This window comes from Anomaloglossus baeobatrachus, chromosome 3, assembly GCF_048569485.1.
Source record: "Anomaloglossus baeobatrachus isolate aAnoBae1 chromosome 3, aAnoBae1.hap1, whole genome shotgun sequence".
Taxonomy (NCBI): domain Eukaryota; kingdom Metazoa; phylum Chordata; class Amphibia; order Anura; family Aromobatidae; genus Anomaloglossus; species Anomaloglossus baeobatrachus.
This window is the reverse complement of record NC_134355.1, coordinates 558,286,092-558,304,961: the sequence shown is the minus strand read 5'-3', so window position 1 is coordinate 558,304,961 and position 18,870 is coordinate 558,286,092. Positions and strand designations below refer to the sequence as shown.

The 18,870-nt window shown below is 52.5% G+C and overlaps 1 protein-coding gene across 2 annotated transcripts in view; it reads right to left on the bottom strand.

Moving 5' to 3' along the window:
• The window catches only part of IWS1 (interacts with SUPT6H, CTD assembly factor 1), a 114,508-nt gene that overhangs the window by 38,039 nt on the left and 57,599 nt on the right, over positions 1–18,870 (bottom strand). For both annotated transcript variants that reach the window (XM_075340842.1, XM_075340843.1), the window contains exon 7: positions 6,215–6,365. In XM_075340842.1, the coding sequence (XP_075196957.1) occupies positions 6,215–6,365 (151 nt within the window). The remainder of the gene's footprint in view (positions 1–6,214; positions 6,366–18,870) is intronic.

Genomic DNA, 18,870 nt, shown 5'->3' with positions numbered 1-18,870 from the left:
ACAACCTCAAAACCTATAGCCCTCACACTCATTGTGTGTACACTACGGCCCCCCAAAAAAGTGATCGAAACGTGCGCGTCGGGGCACGTTTTTCCTTGGGGACCACTAGCCACTATGGGTGAGTGACTGATCGTTATGGTCTGGCTCATAGGCTTAGGATAGTAGCATTGTGTTAACCTGGAGTAATTACTATACCTTAGCCTATGGCTGTTCTTTAATGTATGGTTATAATGTTTTACAGACATGTATATAGTTTTTACACTTTAGTAACCTAATTTATCCATACAGGGTCTATTCATATAACTATTCAATACTATCCATTCATACATACTCTCGTCTTGGGAATAATTATTATATGGGAGTTTCTCTATAGAGTCCCCACTGTTTTGTAATGTATGGTAATAATGTTTTATAGACATGTCTAGAGTTTTTACACTTTAGTAATCCAATTTATCCATACTGGGTTTATCCATATAATTATTTAATACTGTCTATTCATACATACTCTCGCCACATGTGGAGTGTTGGCCCTATGTGATTTGTCATCAGTGACACTCCTTAAAAGCCTGATAAGAAGGGAATTTTGTTTACTTACCGTAAATTCCTTTTCTTCTAGCTCCTATTGGGAGACCCAGACAATTGGGTGTATAGCTTCTGCCTCCGGAGGCCACACAAAGTATTACACTTTAAAAAGTGTAACCCCTCCCCTCTGCCTATACACCCTCCCGTGCATCACGGGCCCATCAGTTTTGGTGCAAAAGCAGGAAGGAGGAAACTTATAAATTGGTCTAAGGTAAATTCAATCCGAAGGATGTTCGGAGAACTGAAAACCATGAACCAAAAGAACGATTCAACATGAACAACATGTGTACACAAAAGAACAAACAGCCCGAAGGGAACAGGGGCGGGTGCTGGGTCTCCCAATAGGAGCTAGAAGAAAAGGAATTTACGGTAAGTAAACAAAATTCCCTTCTTTGTCGCTCCATTGGGAGACCCAGACAATTGGGACGTCCAAAAGCAGTCCCTGGGTGGGTAAAGAATACCTCGATAAAAAGAGCCGAAAACGACCCCCTCTTACAGGTGGGCAACCGCCGCCTGAAGGACTCGCCTACCTAGACTGGCATCTGCCGAAGCATAGGTATGCACCTGATAGTGTTTCGTGAAAGTGTGCAGACTAGACCACGTAGCTGCCTGACACACCTGCTGAGCCGTAGCCCGGTGCCGCAATGCCCGGGACGCACCCACGGCTCTGGTAGAATGGGCGTTCAGCCCCAAAGGAAGCGGAAGCCCAGAAGAACGGTAGGCTTCAAGAATCGGTTCCTTGATCCACCGAGCCAAGGTTGACTTGGAAGCCTGTGAACCCTTACGCTGGCCAGCGACAAGGACAAAGAGCGCATATGAACGACGCAGGGGCGCCGTGCGAGACACGTATTGTCGGAGTGCTCTCACTAGATCTAAGGAGTGCAAATCCTTTTCACATTGGTGAATTGGATTAGGGCAAAATGAAGGTAAGGAGATATCCTGATTGAGATGAAAAGGAGATACCACCTTAGGGAGAAATTCCGGAACAGGACACAGAACCACCTTATCCTGGTGAAAAACCAGGAAGGGGGCTTTGCATGACAGCGCTGCCAGCTCCGACACTCTACGGAGCGATGTAACTGCCACTAGAAATGCCACCTTCTGCGAAAGACGTGATAAAGAGACATCCCGCAGCGGCTCGAAAGGTGGTTTCTGAAGAGCCGTTAGCACCCTGTTAAGGTCCCAGGGTTCCAGCGGACGCTTGTAAGGTGAGACTATGTGGCAAACTCCCTGCAGGAACGTGCGGACCTGCGGAAGCCTGGCTAGACGCTTTTGAAAAAATACGGATAGCGCCGATACTTGTCCCTTGAGAGAGCCGAGAGACAATCCCTTGTCCATTCCGGATTGAAGGAATGAAAGAAAAGTGGGTAAGGCAAAAGGCCAGGGAGTAAAACCCTTATCAGAGCACCAGGATAAGAAGATCCTCCAAGACCTGTGATAGATCTTGGCGGACGTTGGTTTCCTGGCCGTCTCATGGTGGCAATGACATCCTGAGATAACCCTGAGGACGCTAGGAGCCAGGACTCAATGGCCACACAGTCAGGTTGAGGGCCACAGAATTCAGATGGAAAAACGGCCCTTGTGACAGCAAGTCTGGGCGGTCTGGGAGCGCCCACGGTTGACCCACCGTGAGATGCCACAGATCCGGGTACCATGACCGCCTCGGCCAATCTGGGGCGACGAGAATGGCGCGATGACAGTCGGACCTGATTTTGCGCAGCACTCTGGGCAGCATCGCCAGAGGAGGAAATACATAAGGCAGTCGAAACTGCGACCAATCCTGAACTAATGCGTCCGCCGCCAGAGCTCTGTGATCTTGAGACCGGGCCATGAATGCCGGGACTTTGTTGTTGTGCCTTGACGCCATGAGATCGACGTCCGGCGTTCCCCAGCGGCGACAGATCTCTCGAAACACTTCTGGGTGCAGAGACCATTCCCCCGCGTCCATGCCCTGACGACTGAGAAAATCTGCTTCCCAGTTTTCTACGCCCGGGATGTGAACTGCGGAGATGGTGGAAGCTGTGGCTTCCACCCACTGCAGAATCCGTCGGACTTCCTGGAAGGCTTGACGACTGCGAGTGCTGCCTTGGTGGTTGATGTATGCGACGGCAGTGGCGTTGTCCGACTGGATCCGGATCTGCCTGCCCTCCAGCCACCGATGAAAGGCCAATAGGGCTAGATACACTGCCCTTATCTCCAGAACATTGATCTGAAGGGATGACTATCGGAGTCCAGGTTCCCTGAGCCCTGTGGTGGAGAAAAACCGCCCCCCACCCTGACAGGCTCGCGTCCGTGGTGACCACAGCCCAGGTTGGGGGTAGGAAGGATTTTCCCTGCGACAGAGAGTTGGGAAGGAGCCACCACTGAAGTGACGTCTTGGTTGCAAGGGAAAGAGACGTTCCTGTCGAGGGAAGTCGACCTCCTGTCCCATTTGCGGAGAATGTCCCACTGGAGTGGCCGCAGATGGAATTGCGCGAAGGGCACTGCCTCCATCGCTGCCACCATCTTCCCCAGGAAGTGCATGAGGCGCCTCAAGGGGTGTGACTGACCCCGAAGAAGAGATTGCACCCCTGCCTGCAGCGACAGCTGTTTGTCCAGCGGTAGCATGACTACCGCTGACTGAGTATGAAACTCCATCCCAAGGTACGTCAGTGATTGGGTCGGTGTCAACTTGGATTTTGGGAAGTTGATGATCCACCCGAACTGCTGGAGAGTCGCCAGAGCGACGGTAAGGCTGTTTTGATACGCCATCTGAGAGGGTGCCCTGACCAGAAGATCGTCTAAGTAGGGAATCACCGAGTGGCCCTGAGAGTGTAGGACCGCCACAACAGATGCCATGACCTTGGTGAACACCCGTGGGGCTGTCGCCAGGCCGAAAGGCAATGCCACGAACTGAAGGTGTTCGTCCCTGATGGCGAAACGCAAAAAGTGTTGATGTTCGGATGCGATCGGCACATGGAGATAAGCATCCTTGATGTCGATCGATGCTAGGAAGTCTCCTTGTGACATCGAAGCGATGACCGAGCGGAGAGATTCCATCCGAAACCGTCTGGTGCTCACATGTCTGTTGAGCAGTTTGAGGTCCAGAACGGGACGGAACGAGCCGTCCTTCTTTGGCACCACAAACAAGTTGGAGTAAAAGCCGCGACCATGTTCCTGGGGGGGGAACAGGGATCACAACTCCTTCTGTCTTCAGAGCGTTCACCGCCTGAAAAAGTGCATCGGCTCGCTCGGGGGGCGGAGAGGTTCTGAAGAAACGAGTCGGGAGACGAGAGCTGAACTCTATCCTGTAACCGTGAGACAGAATGTCTCTCACCCATCGGTCTTGAACATGTGGCCACCAGGCGTCGCAAAAGCGGGAGAGCCTGCCACCGACCGAGGATGCGGTTCGGGGATGCCGAGAGTCATGAAGAGGCCGCCTTGGAGGCATTGCCTCCTGCGGGTTTTTGGGGGCGTGACTTCGCCCGCCACACATAGGAGTTCCTCTGGCCTTTCTCCGGCCTGCTGGACGAAGAGGATTGAGGCTTGGCGGAGGGACGAAAGGACCGAAACCTCGATTGCATTTTCCGTTGCTGAGGTCTCTTCGGTTTGGACTGGGGTAAGGAGGAGTCCTTTCCCTTGGATTCCTTAATAATCTCATCCAATCGTTCGCCAAACAAGCGTTCGCCAGAAAACGGCAAACCGGTTAAGAACCTCTTGGAAGCCGAGTCTGCCTTCCATTCGCGCAGCCACATGGCCCTGCGGACTGCCACAGAGTTAGCGGATGCCACCGCTGTACGGCTAGCAGAGTCTAGAACTGCGTTCATGGCGTAGGAAGAAAAAGCTGACGCCTGAGAAGTCAAAGACGCAACCTGCGGAGCAGAATTACGTGTGACCGCATTAATCTCAGCCAGACAAGCTGAGATAGCTTGGAGTGCCCACACGGCTGCAAAAGCCGGGGCAAAAGACGCGCCCGTGGCTTCATAGATGGATTTCACCAGGAGCTCTATCTGCCTGTCAGTGGCATGGTTTAGCGATGAGCCATCTGCAACTGATACCACAGATCTAGCCGCCAATCTAGAGACTGGAGGATCCACCTTGGGAGATTGAGACCAACCCTTAACTACGTCAGAGGGGAAGGGGTAACGTGTGTCAGTAAGGCGCTTAGTAAAGCGCTTGTCCGGAACCGCTCTGGGCTTCTGGACAGCATCTCTGAAGTTAGAGTGATCGAAAAACGCACTCAGTGTACGTTTGGGGAACCGAAACTGGTGTTTCTCCTGCTGAGAAGTCGACTCCTCTACAGGTGGCGGCGGGGGAGATACATCTAACACCTGGTTGATGGACGAGATAAGGCTCCGGCCTTTGTACCCGCAATGGGTACCTCAACCTTAACAGCACCGCCGACGTAGTGGGGTGAGAAGGGAACATGCCGGGGGCCCCGTGGGGGCCCACTTTTCTTCCAACCGATTAACTAAAATGAGAATGCATGAGTGGATGTGTGCCTCCTTCCACACAAAGCATAAAACTGAGGAGCCCGTGATGCACGGGAGGGTGTATAGGCAGAGGGGAGGGGTTACACTTTTTAAAGTGTAATACTTTGTGTGGCCTCCGGAGGCAGAAGCTATACACCCAATTGTCTGGGTCTCCCAATGGAGCGACAAAGAAATTGCTATTTGACTCTTGTTTTTGTATGTCACTTCTTGTAATTGAATCACGTAATACTAAACACTTTTTATATTTTTGCAAGAAGTTATTTTGACTTGTTTGACTATTTAGTCACGTACAGGACCATGACTACGTTACCCCTTAGTTCTCGTTATGCAAAATCTTGTTTAGGGTGTAGTTCTTACAATTGTTGGATATGGTGTCATATTCTGCCCTCATTCATGCAATTTAACCCTCACACTCATTGTAGTGTTTTTTCAAATCACTGAATGTGCTATTTAGAACTAATGACTGATCGAGATGCATCTCCTCAGTGCTCCCACTCAATTATTGGTCACAGTGTCACAGATAAGTGGGGTTGGCTTGTTGCTGGCTTCTAAGATAATCTTGCGCGGAGTGTTCTTGCCGAATTGTCGCTCTGCCGGTCGTCTCCACTACGAGGCAGACCTGTTGCATGCCTTTCTGTATATTGGTAGTTTGTGCGTGGTGCTTGCATTTCACGCCTGTCATATTCCTCCTTCATTTGTTAACAACATACAGATAGAGTTTGGAGGAGCAAGTTTTCATTGTGAAAACGGAATCTTTAAAGTGTTGCCAAGGTGAGTTTCTAAAGAAGTTAGGAAGTGGAAATTTGACATCCATACTGTGTATTCCGTCATCGTTGAATAGGCTGGAATGTACAGGAACAGTACTGCATAGGCATCATGGAGGACAGCCGAAAATGTCATTTGAAAGTTTGAGTGTACAGTAACAAACCACGAACATTACAGGCAGTAGGAGAGAAGATACAGTGAGAAATTCAGGCTATGACCCCAGATGTAAAGTAGCGAGTGAATCACCCTGTATATTGAACCTTATAAACAGGTGACTGCTGAATTTCAGTGCTGCGATATATTGAGATTTTCACTCATGCAAGAACACAGAACCAGCAACACCAAGGAGCGTTTCAACAATTAATGGAGAATAAAGATTCCGTTCTCCAACTTACCTCAGCGGCCTCATTCATTTTCATTATCATAGCATTCACTACATCATCGGCATCACTAATGAAAGTGCCACCATCCCGATTGCGCCGCCTCTTACCGCTCATGTTCTTCTTTCTTTCCAACATAATTTCAAAGTCGGATTTAAAATCTGTGCTGAAAGAATAAAGCAGAAGAAATGGAAAAGTTCAAGCACTTTATATTAAATAATTTCAGTATTTTTTACCATATTGTTCACATTTTCAAGTATCCCAGGTACCTTCAGCTGCACCACAACTAATGTGGTGTACTTCATTATATGTACTAAGTGTCCAACTGGGGGTCTGTATGTAATGTAGGGGAGACAGGACAGAAGCTCAGAACAAGGATGAATTCTCACCGCCACAAAATTAGAGAAAAAGAAGGGAATTTTGTTTACTTACCGTAAATTCCTTTTCTTCTAGCTCCTATTGGGAGACCCAGACAATTGGGTGTATAGCTTCTGCCTCCGGAGGCCACACAAAGTATTACACTTTAAAAAGTGTAACCCCTCCCCTCTGCTATACACCCTCCCGTGCATCATGGGCTCCTCAGTTTTGGTGCAAAAGCAGGAAGGAGGAAACTTATAAATTGGTCTAGGGTAAATTCAATCCGAAGGATGTTCGGAGAACTGAAAACCATGAACCAAAGAACAATTCAACATGAACAACATGTGTACACAAAAGAACAACAGCCCAAAGGGAACAGGGGCGGGTGCTGGGTCTCCCAATAGGAGCTAGAAGAAAAGGAATTTACGGTAAGTAAACAAAATTCCCTTCTTTGTCGCTCCATTGGGAGACCCAGACAATTGGGACGTCCAAAAGCAGTCCCTGGGTGGGTAAAAGAATACCTCGATAAAAGAGCCGTAAAACGGCCCCTTCCTACAGGTGGGCAACCGCCGCCTGAAGGACTCGCCTACCTAGGCTGGCATCTGCCGAAGCGTAGGCATGCACCTGATAGTGTTTCGTGAAAGTGTGCAGACTCGACCAGGTAGCCGCCTGACACACCTGCTGAGCCGTAGCCTGGTGCCGCAATGCCCAGGACGCACCCACGGCTCTGGTAGAATGGGCTTTTAGCCCTGAAGGAACCGGAAGCCCAGAAGAACGGTAGGCTTCAAGAATCGGTTCCTTGATCCACAGAGCCAAGGTTGACTTGGAAGCCTGCGACCCTTTACGCTGGCCAGCGACAAGGACAAAGAGCGCATCCGAACGGCGCAGGGGCGCCGTACGAGAAATGTAGAGTCTGAGTGCTCTCACAAGATCTAACAAGTGCAAATCCTTTTCACATTGGTGAACTGGATGAGGGCAAAAAGAAGGTAAGGAGATATCCTGATTGAGATGAAAAGGAGATACCACCTTAGGGAGAAATTCCGGAACCGGACACAGGACCACCTTATCCTGGTGAAACACCAGGAAGGGGGCTTTGCATGACAGTGCAGCTAGCTCAGACACTCTCCGAAGTGATGTGACTGCCACTAGGAAGACCACCTTCTGCGACAGACGTGAGAGAGAGACATCCCGCAGCGGCTCGAAAGGTGGTTTTTGAAGAGCCGTTAGCACCCTGTTCAGATCCCAGGGTTCTAGCGGACGCTTGTAAGGAGGGACAATGTGGCAAACCCCCTGCAGGAACGTGCGTACCTGCGGAAGCCTGGCTAAACGCTTTTGAAAAAACACGGAGAGCGCCGAGACTTGTCCCTTAAGAGAGCCGAGAGACGAAGGGAATTTTGTTACTTACCGTAAATTCCTTTTCTTCTAGCTCTTATTGGGAGACCCAGACGATTGGGGTATAGCTACTGCCTCCGGAGGCCACACAAAGCACTACACTAAAAAGTGCTAGGCCCCTCCCCTTCTGGCTATACCCCCCCGTGGTATCACGGGTTCTCCAGTTTTAGTGCCAAAGCAAGAAGGAGGAAAGCCAATAACTGGTTTAAACAAATTAACTCCGAGTAACATCGGAGAACTGAAAAACCGTTCAACATGAACAACATGTGTACCCGCAAACAACAAAAAAATCCCGAAGGACAACAGGGCGGGTGCTGGGTCTCCCAATAAGAGCTAGAAGAAAAGGAATTTACGGTAAGTAACAAAATTCCCTTCTTCTTCAGCGCTCTATTGGGAGACCCAGACGATTGGGACGTCCAAAAGCTGTCCCTGGGTGGGTAAAGAAATACCGCAAAACAGCCCTCCCCTACGGGGGTGTCACTGCCGCCTGCAGGACTCTTCTACCTAAGCTGGCGTCCGCCGAAGCATAGGTATGCACCTGATAATGCTTGGTGAAAGTGTGCAGACTGGACCAGGTAGCTGCCTGGCACACTTGTTGAGCCGAAGCCTGGTGTCGTAATGCCCAGGACGCACCCACGGCTCTGGGTGAGTGGGCTTTTAGCCCTGAAGGAACCGGAAGCCCCGCAGAACGGTAGGCCTCTAGAATTGGTTCTTTGATCCATCGAGCCAGGGTGGCTTTAGAAGCCTGCAACCCCTTGCGCGGACCAGCGACAAGGACAAAAAATGCATCGGAACGGCGCATGGGCGCCGTGCGGGAAAAGTAGATTCTGAGTGCTCTCACCAGATCTAACAAACGTAAGTCCTTTCCATACCGGTGAACCGGATGAGGACAAAAGGAAGGCAAGGATATATCCTGATTAAGATGAAATGAAGATACGACCTTAGGGAGAAACTCCGGAATGGTGCGCAGCACTACCTTGTCCTGGTGGAACACCAGGAAGGGAGCCTTGGATGACAGAGCTGCCAGCTCAGACACTCGCCGAAGCGATGTGATCGCAACGAGAAACGCCACCTTCTGTGACAGGCGAGAAAATGAAACTTCCTTCAGAGGCTCGAAAGGCGGCTTCTGGAGAGCAACTAGTACCCTGTTGAGATCCCATGGATCTAACGGCCGCTTGTACGGGGGTACGATATGACAGACCCCCTGTAGGAACGTGCGCACCTTAGAAAGACGTGCTAGACGCTTCCGAAAAAAAAACACCTTAAGGGAGCCGAGCGACAAGCCCTTTTCTAACCCCGATTGCAGGAAAAAAAGAAAAGTAGGCAATGCAAATGGCCAGGGAGACCCTCCCTGAGCCGAGCACCAGGTTAAGAAAATCTTCCACGTTCTGTGGTAGATCTTAGCAGAAGTGGACTTCCTAGCCTGTTTCATGGTGGCAACGACCCCTTGGGATAATCCTGAAGACGCTAGGATCCAGGACTCAATGGCCACACAGTCAGGTTCAGGGCCGCAGAATTCCGATGGAAAAACGGCCCTTGGGACAGTAAGTCTGGCCGGCCTGGTAGTGACCACGGTCGGCCGACCATGAGATGCCACAGATCCGGGTACCACGATCTCCTCGGCCAGTCTGGGGCGACGAGTATGACGCGGCTGCAATCGGATCTGATTTTTGCGCAGTACTCTGGGCAAGATTGCCAGAGGTGGAAACACATATGGGAGCCGGAACTGCGACCAATCTTGCACTAAGGCGTCTGCCGCCAGAGCTCTGTGATCGCGCGATCGTGCCATAAATGCCGGGACCTTGTTGTTGTGCCGAGACGCCATTAGGTCGACGTCCGGCACCCCCCAGCGGCGACAGATTTCCTGAAACACGTCCGGGTGAAGGGACCATTCCCCTGCGTCCATACCCTGGCGACTGAGGAAGTCTGCTTCCCAGTTTTCTACGCCCGGGATGTGAACTGCGGATATGGTGGATGCTGTGTCCTCCACCCACATGAGGATTCGCCGGACTTCCTGGAAGGCTTGCCGACTGCGCGTCTCTCCTTGGTGGTTGATGTATGCCACCACTGTGGAGTTGTCCGACTGGAGTCGGATCTGCGCTCTTTCTAGCCACTGCTGGAAAGCTAGTAGGGCAAGATACCCTGCCCTGATTTCCAGAACATTGATCTGAAGGGTGGACTCCTGCTGAGTCCACGTCCCCTGAGCCCTGTGGCGGAGACAAACTGCTCCCCACCCTGACAGACTCGTATCTGTCGTGACTACTGCCCAGGATGGGGGTAGGAAGGATCTTCACTGTGACAATGAGGTGGAAATACGCCACCATTGCAGAGAGTCCTTGGCCGTCTGGGAAAAGGAGACTTTCCTGTCCAGGGAGGTCGACTGCCCGTCCCATTGGCGGAGAATGTCCCATTGAAGTTGGCGCAGATGAAACTGCGCAAAGGGAACTGCCTCCATGGCTGCCACCATCTTCCCTAGGAAGTGCATGAGGCGCCTTAAGGGGTGCGACTGGCCTTGAAGGAGAGACTGCACCTCTGTCTGCAGTGAACGCTGCTTGTTCAGCGGAAGCTTCACTATCGCTGATAGAGTGTGAAACTCCATGCCGAGATACGTTAGTGATTGAGTCGGTGACAGATTTGACCTTGCCAAATTGATGATCCACCCGAAAGTCTGGAGAGTCTCCAGCGGAACATTCAGGCTGCGTTGGCATGCCTCGAGGGATGGTGCTTTGACGAGTAGATCGTCCAAGTAAGGGATCACCGAGTGTCCCTGAGAGTGCAAGACTGCTACCACTGCTGCCATGATCTTGGTGAACACCCGTGGGGCTGTCGCCAGACCGAATGGCAGAGCTACGAACTGAAGATGGTCTTCTCCTATCACAAAACGTAGAAAACGTTGGTGCTCCGTAGCAATTGGCACGTGGAGATAGGCATCTTTGATGTCTGTTGAGGCAAGGAAGTCTCCTCGAGACATTGAGGTAATGACGGATCGGAGGGATTCCATCCGGAACCGCCTGGCGTGCACATGATTGTTGAGCAGTTTTAGGTCCAGAACAGGACGGAAGGAGCCGTCCTGTTTTGGAGCCACAAAGAGATTGGAGTACAAACCCTCGCCCTCGTTCCTGAGGGGGGACAGGGATCACCACTCCTTCTGCTCTTAGAGCGTCCACCGCCTGCAGCAGGGCATCTGCTCGGTGGGGAGGTGGGGCCGTTCTGAATAATGGAGTCGGAGGACGAGAACAGAACACTGTCCTGTGCACGTGAGCACAATGTCCGTCACCCACCGGTCTGTGACCTGTGGCAGCTAAATGTCGCCAAAGGCGGGGGAGTCTGCCATCAACCGCGGATGCGGAGAGAGAGAGAGAGCTGAGAGTCATGAGGAGACCGCCTTGGTAGCGGTTCCTCCGGCTGCCTTCCTTGGGCGTGATTGAGCCCGGCCGGAATCTGAGCCCGTCTGAGGTTTTGTAGCCCTTTTGCACGAGGACAATTGGGACCTGCCCGAGCTTGGGAAGGACCGAAACCTCGACTGTACTTTTAGGACAGTTTTAATAGGGTAAGTCGCAGTGCAGACATTGCGGGGTTACGGACGCCTCTGCGGTACAGATGTACATGTGCTCAAGGCCAGCTGCGCAAGAACAGCTGAACAGGTTAGGTTGCCTATACGGCTGTGAATGCCGTGGCAACCGACACGCCGATAGCCTCCTAGACAGATTTCAACCAGAGTCCATCTGTCTGTGAATGGCAACTTTAAGTGAAGCCCCATCTCCAGTGCAACTATGTATCTAGACGCAAGCCTGGAGATTGGAGAATCCACCTTTGGACCCTGGGTCCAGCGCTTGACCACGTCAGGGGAAAAGGGATAACGTGTATCTTTAAAAAACGTTTGGAGAAAACGCTTATCTGGTAAGCGTGGTGTTTCTGGACTGCTTCTCTGAAGTCAGCGTGGCCAGAAAAATACTCCATATCCGTTTGAGATACTGAAAAGGGACTTCTCCTGCTGTGAAGCTGACTCCTCCACTGGGGGAGCTGAGGGAGAAAGATCCAACCTTCCATTGATGGACGCTATAGGATCATTCCGTATGGCGTTACCATCCGGTGTATCCGGATTGAGAGCGATGTCAGGATCAAAGTCCTGGAGAGCTGCCTTATCATACAGAGAGTCCTCCTGGGACCCCCCCCGTTCCAAATGAGGTTGGTCAGGAAGATTGCCCATGGCCTGTCTGGACTGCAAGTCTCTATCTTATGACAATATATCTGTCGAAACTGCAACTCCGTCCCTGTCCTTGGACAGGGTTGACAGGTGGTTTCTTTGGCCACGACTAGTAGAGACCCCGGCAGACGAAGTGCTAGAGACCCCGGCAGACGAAGTGCTACAGGGGAGCATGCACACAATGGGACGGTGTCATGAATAGCATCCCATGTAGTAAAAACAGCACTGAAAATCTGTGTTGCTTTTTTGCCGCTGCCGACTAGCCATCTAGAAGTATATAGCCAAGAATGGTGACCGTACAGTGCAATGTATAGCATACAAGCATAAAGTACAAATGAACACTGCAGCACAAGCAATACAAGCAGCATAGAAGCCTATGCCCTGGCACCCCTGCTCTTCTGCTGCTGTAGACTAGTCATCTAGGGGAATATAGCCCAGAAGAGTGACCATACAGTGCGATGCATAGCATACAAGCACAAGTACAAATGCACACTGCAGCCCATGCAATACAAGCAGCATAGAAAAAAACCTGTGCCCCAGCACCCTTGGTTTTCTGCTGCTGTAGTCTAGCCATTCCAGGAGAATATAGCTAAGACTAGCGACTGTACAGTGCAATGTATAGCATACAAGCATAAATACAAATGAACACTTCAGTACGTGCAATACAAGCAGCATAGAAAGCCTGTGCCTTAGAACACCTGCTTTCCTGCTGCTGATGTGTCGCTCTCCAAGCGGGCATAGCGACCTATGCAGTTAAAATACACATGTACACACTGCAGTATATATTGGGGTCAGCACTATGTGTGCCGCTTACCGCCCGCCTATAAGCGGGTGTATGGTCGCCATAGTCCTGCCTTGCCGAAAGTCCGAGCTCGGACTGCAGTAATGGCTGCCGGCGTCTTCCCCAGCTCGTGTGAGGAGGGGCGGGCCGTGGGCGTGCCCCAAGTCAGAGCGGGAATCCGGCGTCCGACAGTGTGCAGTGAGAGGGCTGGAGCATGTAAATAAGGCTCCAGCCCTCGGCGCTGCTGATTGCTCAGCGCCTGTCCCCTTCCCTGAGTGACAGGGAGGGGGCGGGAACGAAGCGGCACTAGGCCGCAGAAGCCGGGGACTGGATTTATAAGCGCCGCCGCCGTAAAAGCGCGGTCGGCGCCCAGTCCCCGGCGAACTACAAGTCCCAGCCGCGCCGCCGCTCCCGGAGCGTCCGGCGCGGTAGTTCCCAATACACAAAGTCACTCAGCAAAGCTGCAGTGACTGTAACCCTTTACTGTCCCCGGCGCACTAGCACACCCAGCAAGTCTGGAGTGTGCTGTGTCTGTGTGTCCGGGGACACAGAGTACCTGTAATGGTGCAGGGCCATGTCCCTGAACGGTACTCCAGCTCTGTATCCAGCAGGTTCAAATGGGTCTGTGGATGGAGCCCGGCGTCAGAGCTTTGAGGCCGGCAGGATCCCACTTCCACAGAGCCCTCCAGGGGATGTGGAAGGAAAACAGCATGTGGGCTCCAGCCGCCGTACCAGCAATAGGTACCTCAACCTTACAACACCATCAACGGGTGAGAAGGGAGCATGCTGGGGGCCCTATATGGGCCCTCTTTTCTTCCATCCGAAATAGTCAGCAGCTACTGCTGACTAAAATCTGTGGAGCTATGCATGGATGTCTGACCTCCTTCGCACAAAGCTTGAAAACTGGAGAACCCGTGATACCACGGGGGGGTATAGCCAGAAGGGGAGGGGCCTAGCACTTTTTAGTGTAGTGCTTTGTGTGGCCTCTGGAGGCAGTAGCTATACCCCAATCGTCTGGGTCTCCCAATAGAGCGCTGAAGAAAAACCCTTTTCCATTCCTGATTGAAGGAAGGACAGAAAAGTGGGCAAGGCAAATGGCCAGGGAGTAAAACCCTGATCAGAGCACCAGGATAGGAAGATCCTCCACGTCCTGTGGTAGATCTTGGCGGACGTTGGTTTCCTGGCCTGTCTCATAGTGGCAATAACCTCTTGAGATAACCCTGAAGACGCTAGGATCCAGGACTCAATGGCCACACAGTCAGGTTGAGGGCCGCAGAATTCAGATGGAAAAATGGCCCTTGAGACAGCAAGTCTGGTCGGTCTGGTAGTGCCCACGGTTGACCCACCGTGAGATGCCACAGATCCGGGTACCACGACCTCCTCGGCCAGTCTGGGGCGATGAGGATGGCGCGGCGGCAGTCGGACCTGATCTTGCGTAGCACTCTGGGCAGTAGTGCCAGAGGAGGAAATACATAAGGCAGTCGAAACAGCGACCAATCCTGAACTAATGCGTCTGCCGCCAGAGCTCTGTGATCTTGAGACCTTGCCATGAATGCCGGGACCTTGTTGTTGTGCCGGGACGCCATTAGGTCGACGTCTGGCCTTCCCCAGCGGCAACAGATCTCTTGAAACACGTCCGGGTGAAGAGACCATTCCCCTGCGTCCATGCCCTGGCGACTGAGAAAATCTGCTTCCCAGTTTTCTACGCCCGGGATGTGAACTGCGGAGATGGTGGAGGCTGTGGCTTCCACCCACAGCAGAATCCGCCGAACTTCCTGGAAGGCTTGACGACTGCGTGTGCCGCCTTGGTGGTTGATGTACGCCACCGCCGTGGCGTTGTCCGACTGAATTCGGATCTGTCTGCCTTCCAGCCACGGCTGGAACGCCTTTAGGGCTAGATACACTGCCCTTATCTCCAGAACATTGATCTGAAGGGAGGACTCTGGCTGAGTCCAGGTACCCTGAGCCCTGTGGTGGAGGAAGACCGCTCCCCACCCTGACAGACTCGCGTCCGTCGTGACCACAGCCCAGGATGGGGGCAGGAAGGATTTCCCCTTCGACAAAGAAGTGGGAAGAAGCCACCACTGAAGGGAGGCTTTGGCTGCCCGAGAAAGGGAGACGTTCCTGTCGAGGGACGTCGACCTCTTGTCCCATTTGCGGAGAATGTCCCATTGGAGAGGACGCAGATGAAACTGTGCAAATGGAACTGCCTCCATTGCTGCCACCATCTTCCCTAGGAAGTGCATGAGGCGCCTCAAGGGGTGTGACTGGGCCCGAAGGAGAGATTGCACCCCTGTCTGTAGTGAACGCTGTTTGTCCAGCGGAAGTTTCACTATCGCTGAGAGAGTATGAAACTCCATCCCGAGATATGTCAGCGATTGGGTCGGTGTCAATTTTGACTTTGGGAAGTTGATGATCCACCCGAATCTCTGGAGAGTGTCCAGAGCAATGTTCAGGCTGTGTTGGCATGCCACCCGGGAGGGGGCCTTGACTAGAAGATCGTCTAAGTAAGGGATCACCGAGTGTCCCTGAGAGTGTAGGACTGCTACCACTGTTGTCATGACCTTGGTGAAGACCCGTGGGGCTGTCGCCAGGCCGAAAGGCAGTGCTACGAACTGAAGGTGTTCGTCCCTGATGGCGAAACGCAGGAAGCGCTGATGCTCTGGTGCAATCGGCACGTGGAGATAAGCATCCTTGATATCGATTGATGCTAGGAAGTCTCCTTGGGACATTGAGGCGATGACGGAGCGGAGAGATTCCATCCGGAACCGCCTGGTTTTCACATGTCTGTTGAGCAGTTTGAGGTCCAGAACGGGACGGAAAGATCCGTCCTTTTTTGGCACCACAAACAAGTTGGAGTAAAAACCGTGACCCCATTCCTGAAGGGGAACAGGGATCACCACTCCTTCTGCCTTCAGAGTGCTCACCGCCTGAAGAAGAGCATCGGCTCGCTCGGGGGGCGGAGATGTTCTGAAGAAACGAGTCGGAGGACGAGAGCTGAGCTCTATCCTGTACCCGTGAGACAGAATGTCTCTCACCCATCGGTCTTGGACATGTGGCAACCAGGCGTCGCAAAAGCGGGAGAGCCTGCCACCGACCGAGGATGCGGTTTGGGGAGGCCGAAAGTCATGAGGAGGCCGCTTTGGGAACGGTTCCTCCGGCGGTCTTTTTAGGTCGTGACTTAGACCGCCATGAATCAGAGCTCCTCTGGTTCTTCTGTGGCCTGTTGGACGAGGAGAATTGAGACCTGGCTGAGGGCCGAAAGGACCGAAACCTCGATTGTATCTTCCGTTGTTGAGGTCTGTTTGGTTTGGACTGGGGTAAGGACGAGTCCTTTCCCTTGGATTGTTTAATGATTTCATCCAATTGCTCGCCAAACAGACGGTCGCCAGAAAATGGCAAACCGGTTAAGAAATTCTTGGAAGCAGAGTCTGCCTTCCATTCGCGTAGCCACATGGCCCTGCGGACTGCCACTGAATTGGCGGATTCTACCGCCGTACGGCTCGCAGAGTCCAGGACAGCATTCATGGCGTAGGACGCAAAAGCCGACGCCTGAGAGGTTAAAGACACAACCTGTGGAGTAGAGGCACGTGTGACTGCATTAATCTCAGCCTGACAAGCTGATATAGCTTGGAGTGCCCAGACGGCTGCGAATGCCGGAGCAAAAGAAGCGCCTATAGCTTCATAGATGGATTTCATCAGGAGCTCTGCCTGTCAGTGGCATCCTTGAGCGATGAACCATCTGCCACTGCAACTATGGATCTAGCCGCCAGTCTAGAGACTGGAGGATCCACCTTGGGACACTGAGCCCAACCCTTAACTACGTCAGGGGGGAAGGGGTAACGTGTCATTAAGGCGCTTGGTAAAGCGCTTGTCCGGAAAAGCTCGGTGTTTCTGGACTGTATCTCTGAAGTTGGAGTGATCAAGAAACGCACTCCGTGTACGTTTGGGAAACCTAAATTGGAATTTCTCCTGCTGAGAAGCTGACTCCTCAATCGGAGGAGCTGGAGAAGGAAGTTCTAACACCTGATTGATGGACGCTATAAGGTCGTTTACTATGGCGTCCCCTTCAGGTGTATCAAGATTGAGAGCGGCGTCATGATCAGAGTCCTGATCTGCCACCTCCGCTTCATCCTCCAGAGAGTCCTCATGCTGAGACCCTGAGCAGTGTGATGAAGTCGAGGGAAGCTCCCAGCGAGCCCGCTTAACCGGTCTGGGACTGCGGTCCGTGTCGGAGTCCTCACCGTGGGACCTATGAGTCGCCCCAGGAGCACTTTGCTGCGCCGACCGAGGGGGGTCTGAGGGCAATGATTCAGCGGTGCCCGGGGCCTGTGTTACCGGTCTGGACTGCAAAGCTTCTAATATCTTAGCAGACCATCTATCCATAGACTGAGCCATGGATTGAGAAATTGACTCAGAAAGTTTGTCAGCCAATACTGCAAACTCTGTCCCTGCCACCTGGACAGTGGCAGCCGGTGTTTCTACCTGGGCCGAGGGTCCCACTAGTGGCTGAGGCTCCGGCTGAGTGAGTGTCACAGGGGCCGAGCATTGCACACAATGAGGGTAGGTGGAACCTGCAGGTAGCATAGCCGCACAAGAGGTACAGGTTGCAAAATAAGCCTGTGCCTTGGCACCCTTGCTTTTTGCGGACGACATGCTGTTGTCTCCTCTTAGAGCAATCAGTGAGGGTATATAGCCAAAAGCAATAGTGCGGCCGAACAAGTAAATGTATACAATATAAGTATATAAATATACACTTCGGCACCCAGGGGGGCCAGCACCTAGTAACAGGTGCGGCTTACCGACCGCCCTCAGCGGTTGTGTGACCACCAGATTCCCTGCCTGGGCCTCCCAGAGCTATGGAGCTCGGCTGTCGTCTCCCCTCTGAAGTTCTCCAGCGTCAGACGTGCTGATAGGAATGGCTGCCAGCGTTCTGAGAGGAGGAGGGAGCCGTGGGCGTGCCTCAGAAAGTGCGGGAATCTGGTGCCCCGCAGTGCTTAGTGAGGGGGGGAGGAGGATACCTCAGTATGCTCCAGCCCTTACCGCTGACGTCTAGTCTAGCGTCCCGCCCTTACCCCTGACTGGCAGGCCCGGGGGCGGGAATTTGCGGTACTAGGCCGCAAAAGCCGGGGACTAAATTTATTAGCGCGGCCGGCAAACAAGCGCGGTCGGCGCGGTAGTCCGGCGACACAAAACACCCAGCAGCTGCTGCAGCGTCCATTACACAGGCGCTCTATGCGCCGTCCCCAAGTGGACACAGAGTACCTCAGAGGAGCAGGGCCCTGTCCCTGACGATACCCGGTCTCCTGTCCAGCAGATTCCCCCAGGGGCTGCGGAGGGAGCACGGTCCCAGTGCATGGTGACCGTTTAAGATCCCACTTCACCCAGAGCCCCGAAAGGATGGGGAAGGATAACAGCATGTGGCTCCAGCCTTTGTACCCGCAATGGGTACCTCAACCTTAACAGCACCGCCGACCAGAGTGGGGTGAGAAGGGAGCATGCCGGGGGCCCTTATGAGCCCTCTTTTCTTCCATCCGATAAAGTCAGCAGCTGCTGCTGACTAAAATGTGGAGCTTGCGTGCATGTGTGCCTCCTTCAACACAAAGCATAAAACTGAGGAGCCCGTGATGCACGGGAGGGTGTATAGGCAGAGGGGAGGGGTTTACACTTTTAAGTGTAATACTTTGTGTGGCCTCCGGAGGCAGAAGCTATACACCCAATTGTCTGGGTCTCCCAATGGAGCGACAAAGAAAGAATAGATCTACCTGGAGCCAAACATTTCTGTAAACCCGACCACAGCATCATGGACATGAAATTCCTGGTATTGAAAGGAAACATCAAATCCCAGAGAGATAGGAGACTATGGGAGTACAAACTTATGATGACCTTTGACACATTAAGAGCAGGAATGAATGTGTCTCATGGATTCATGCC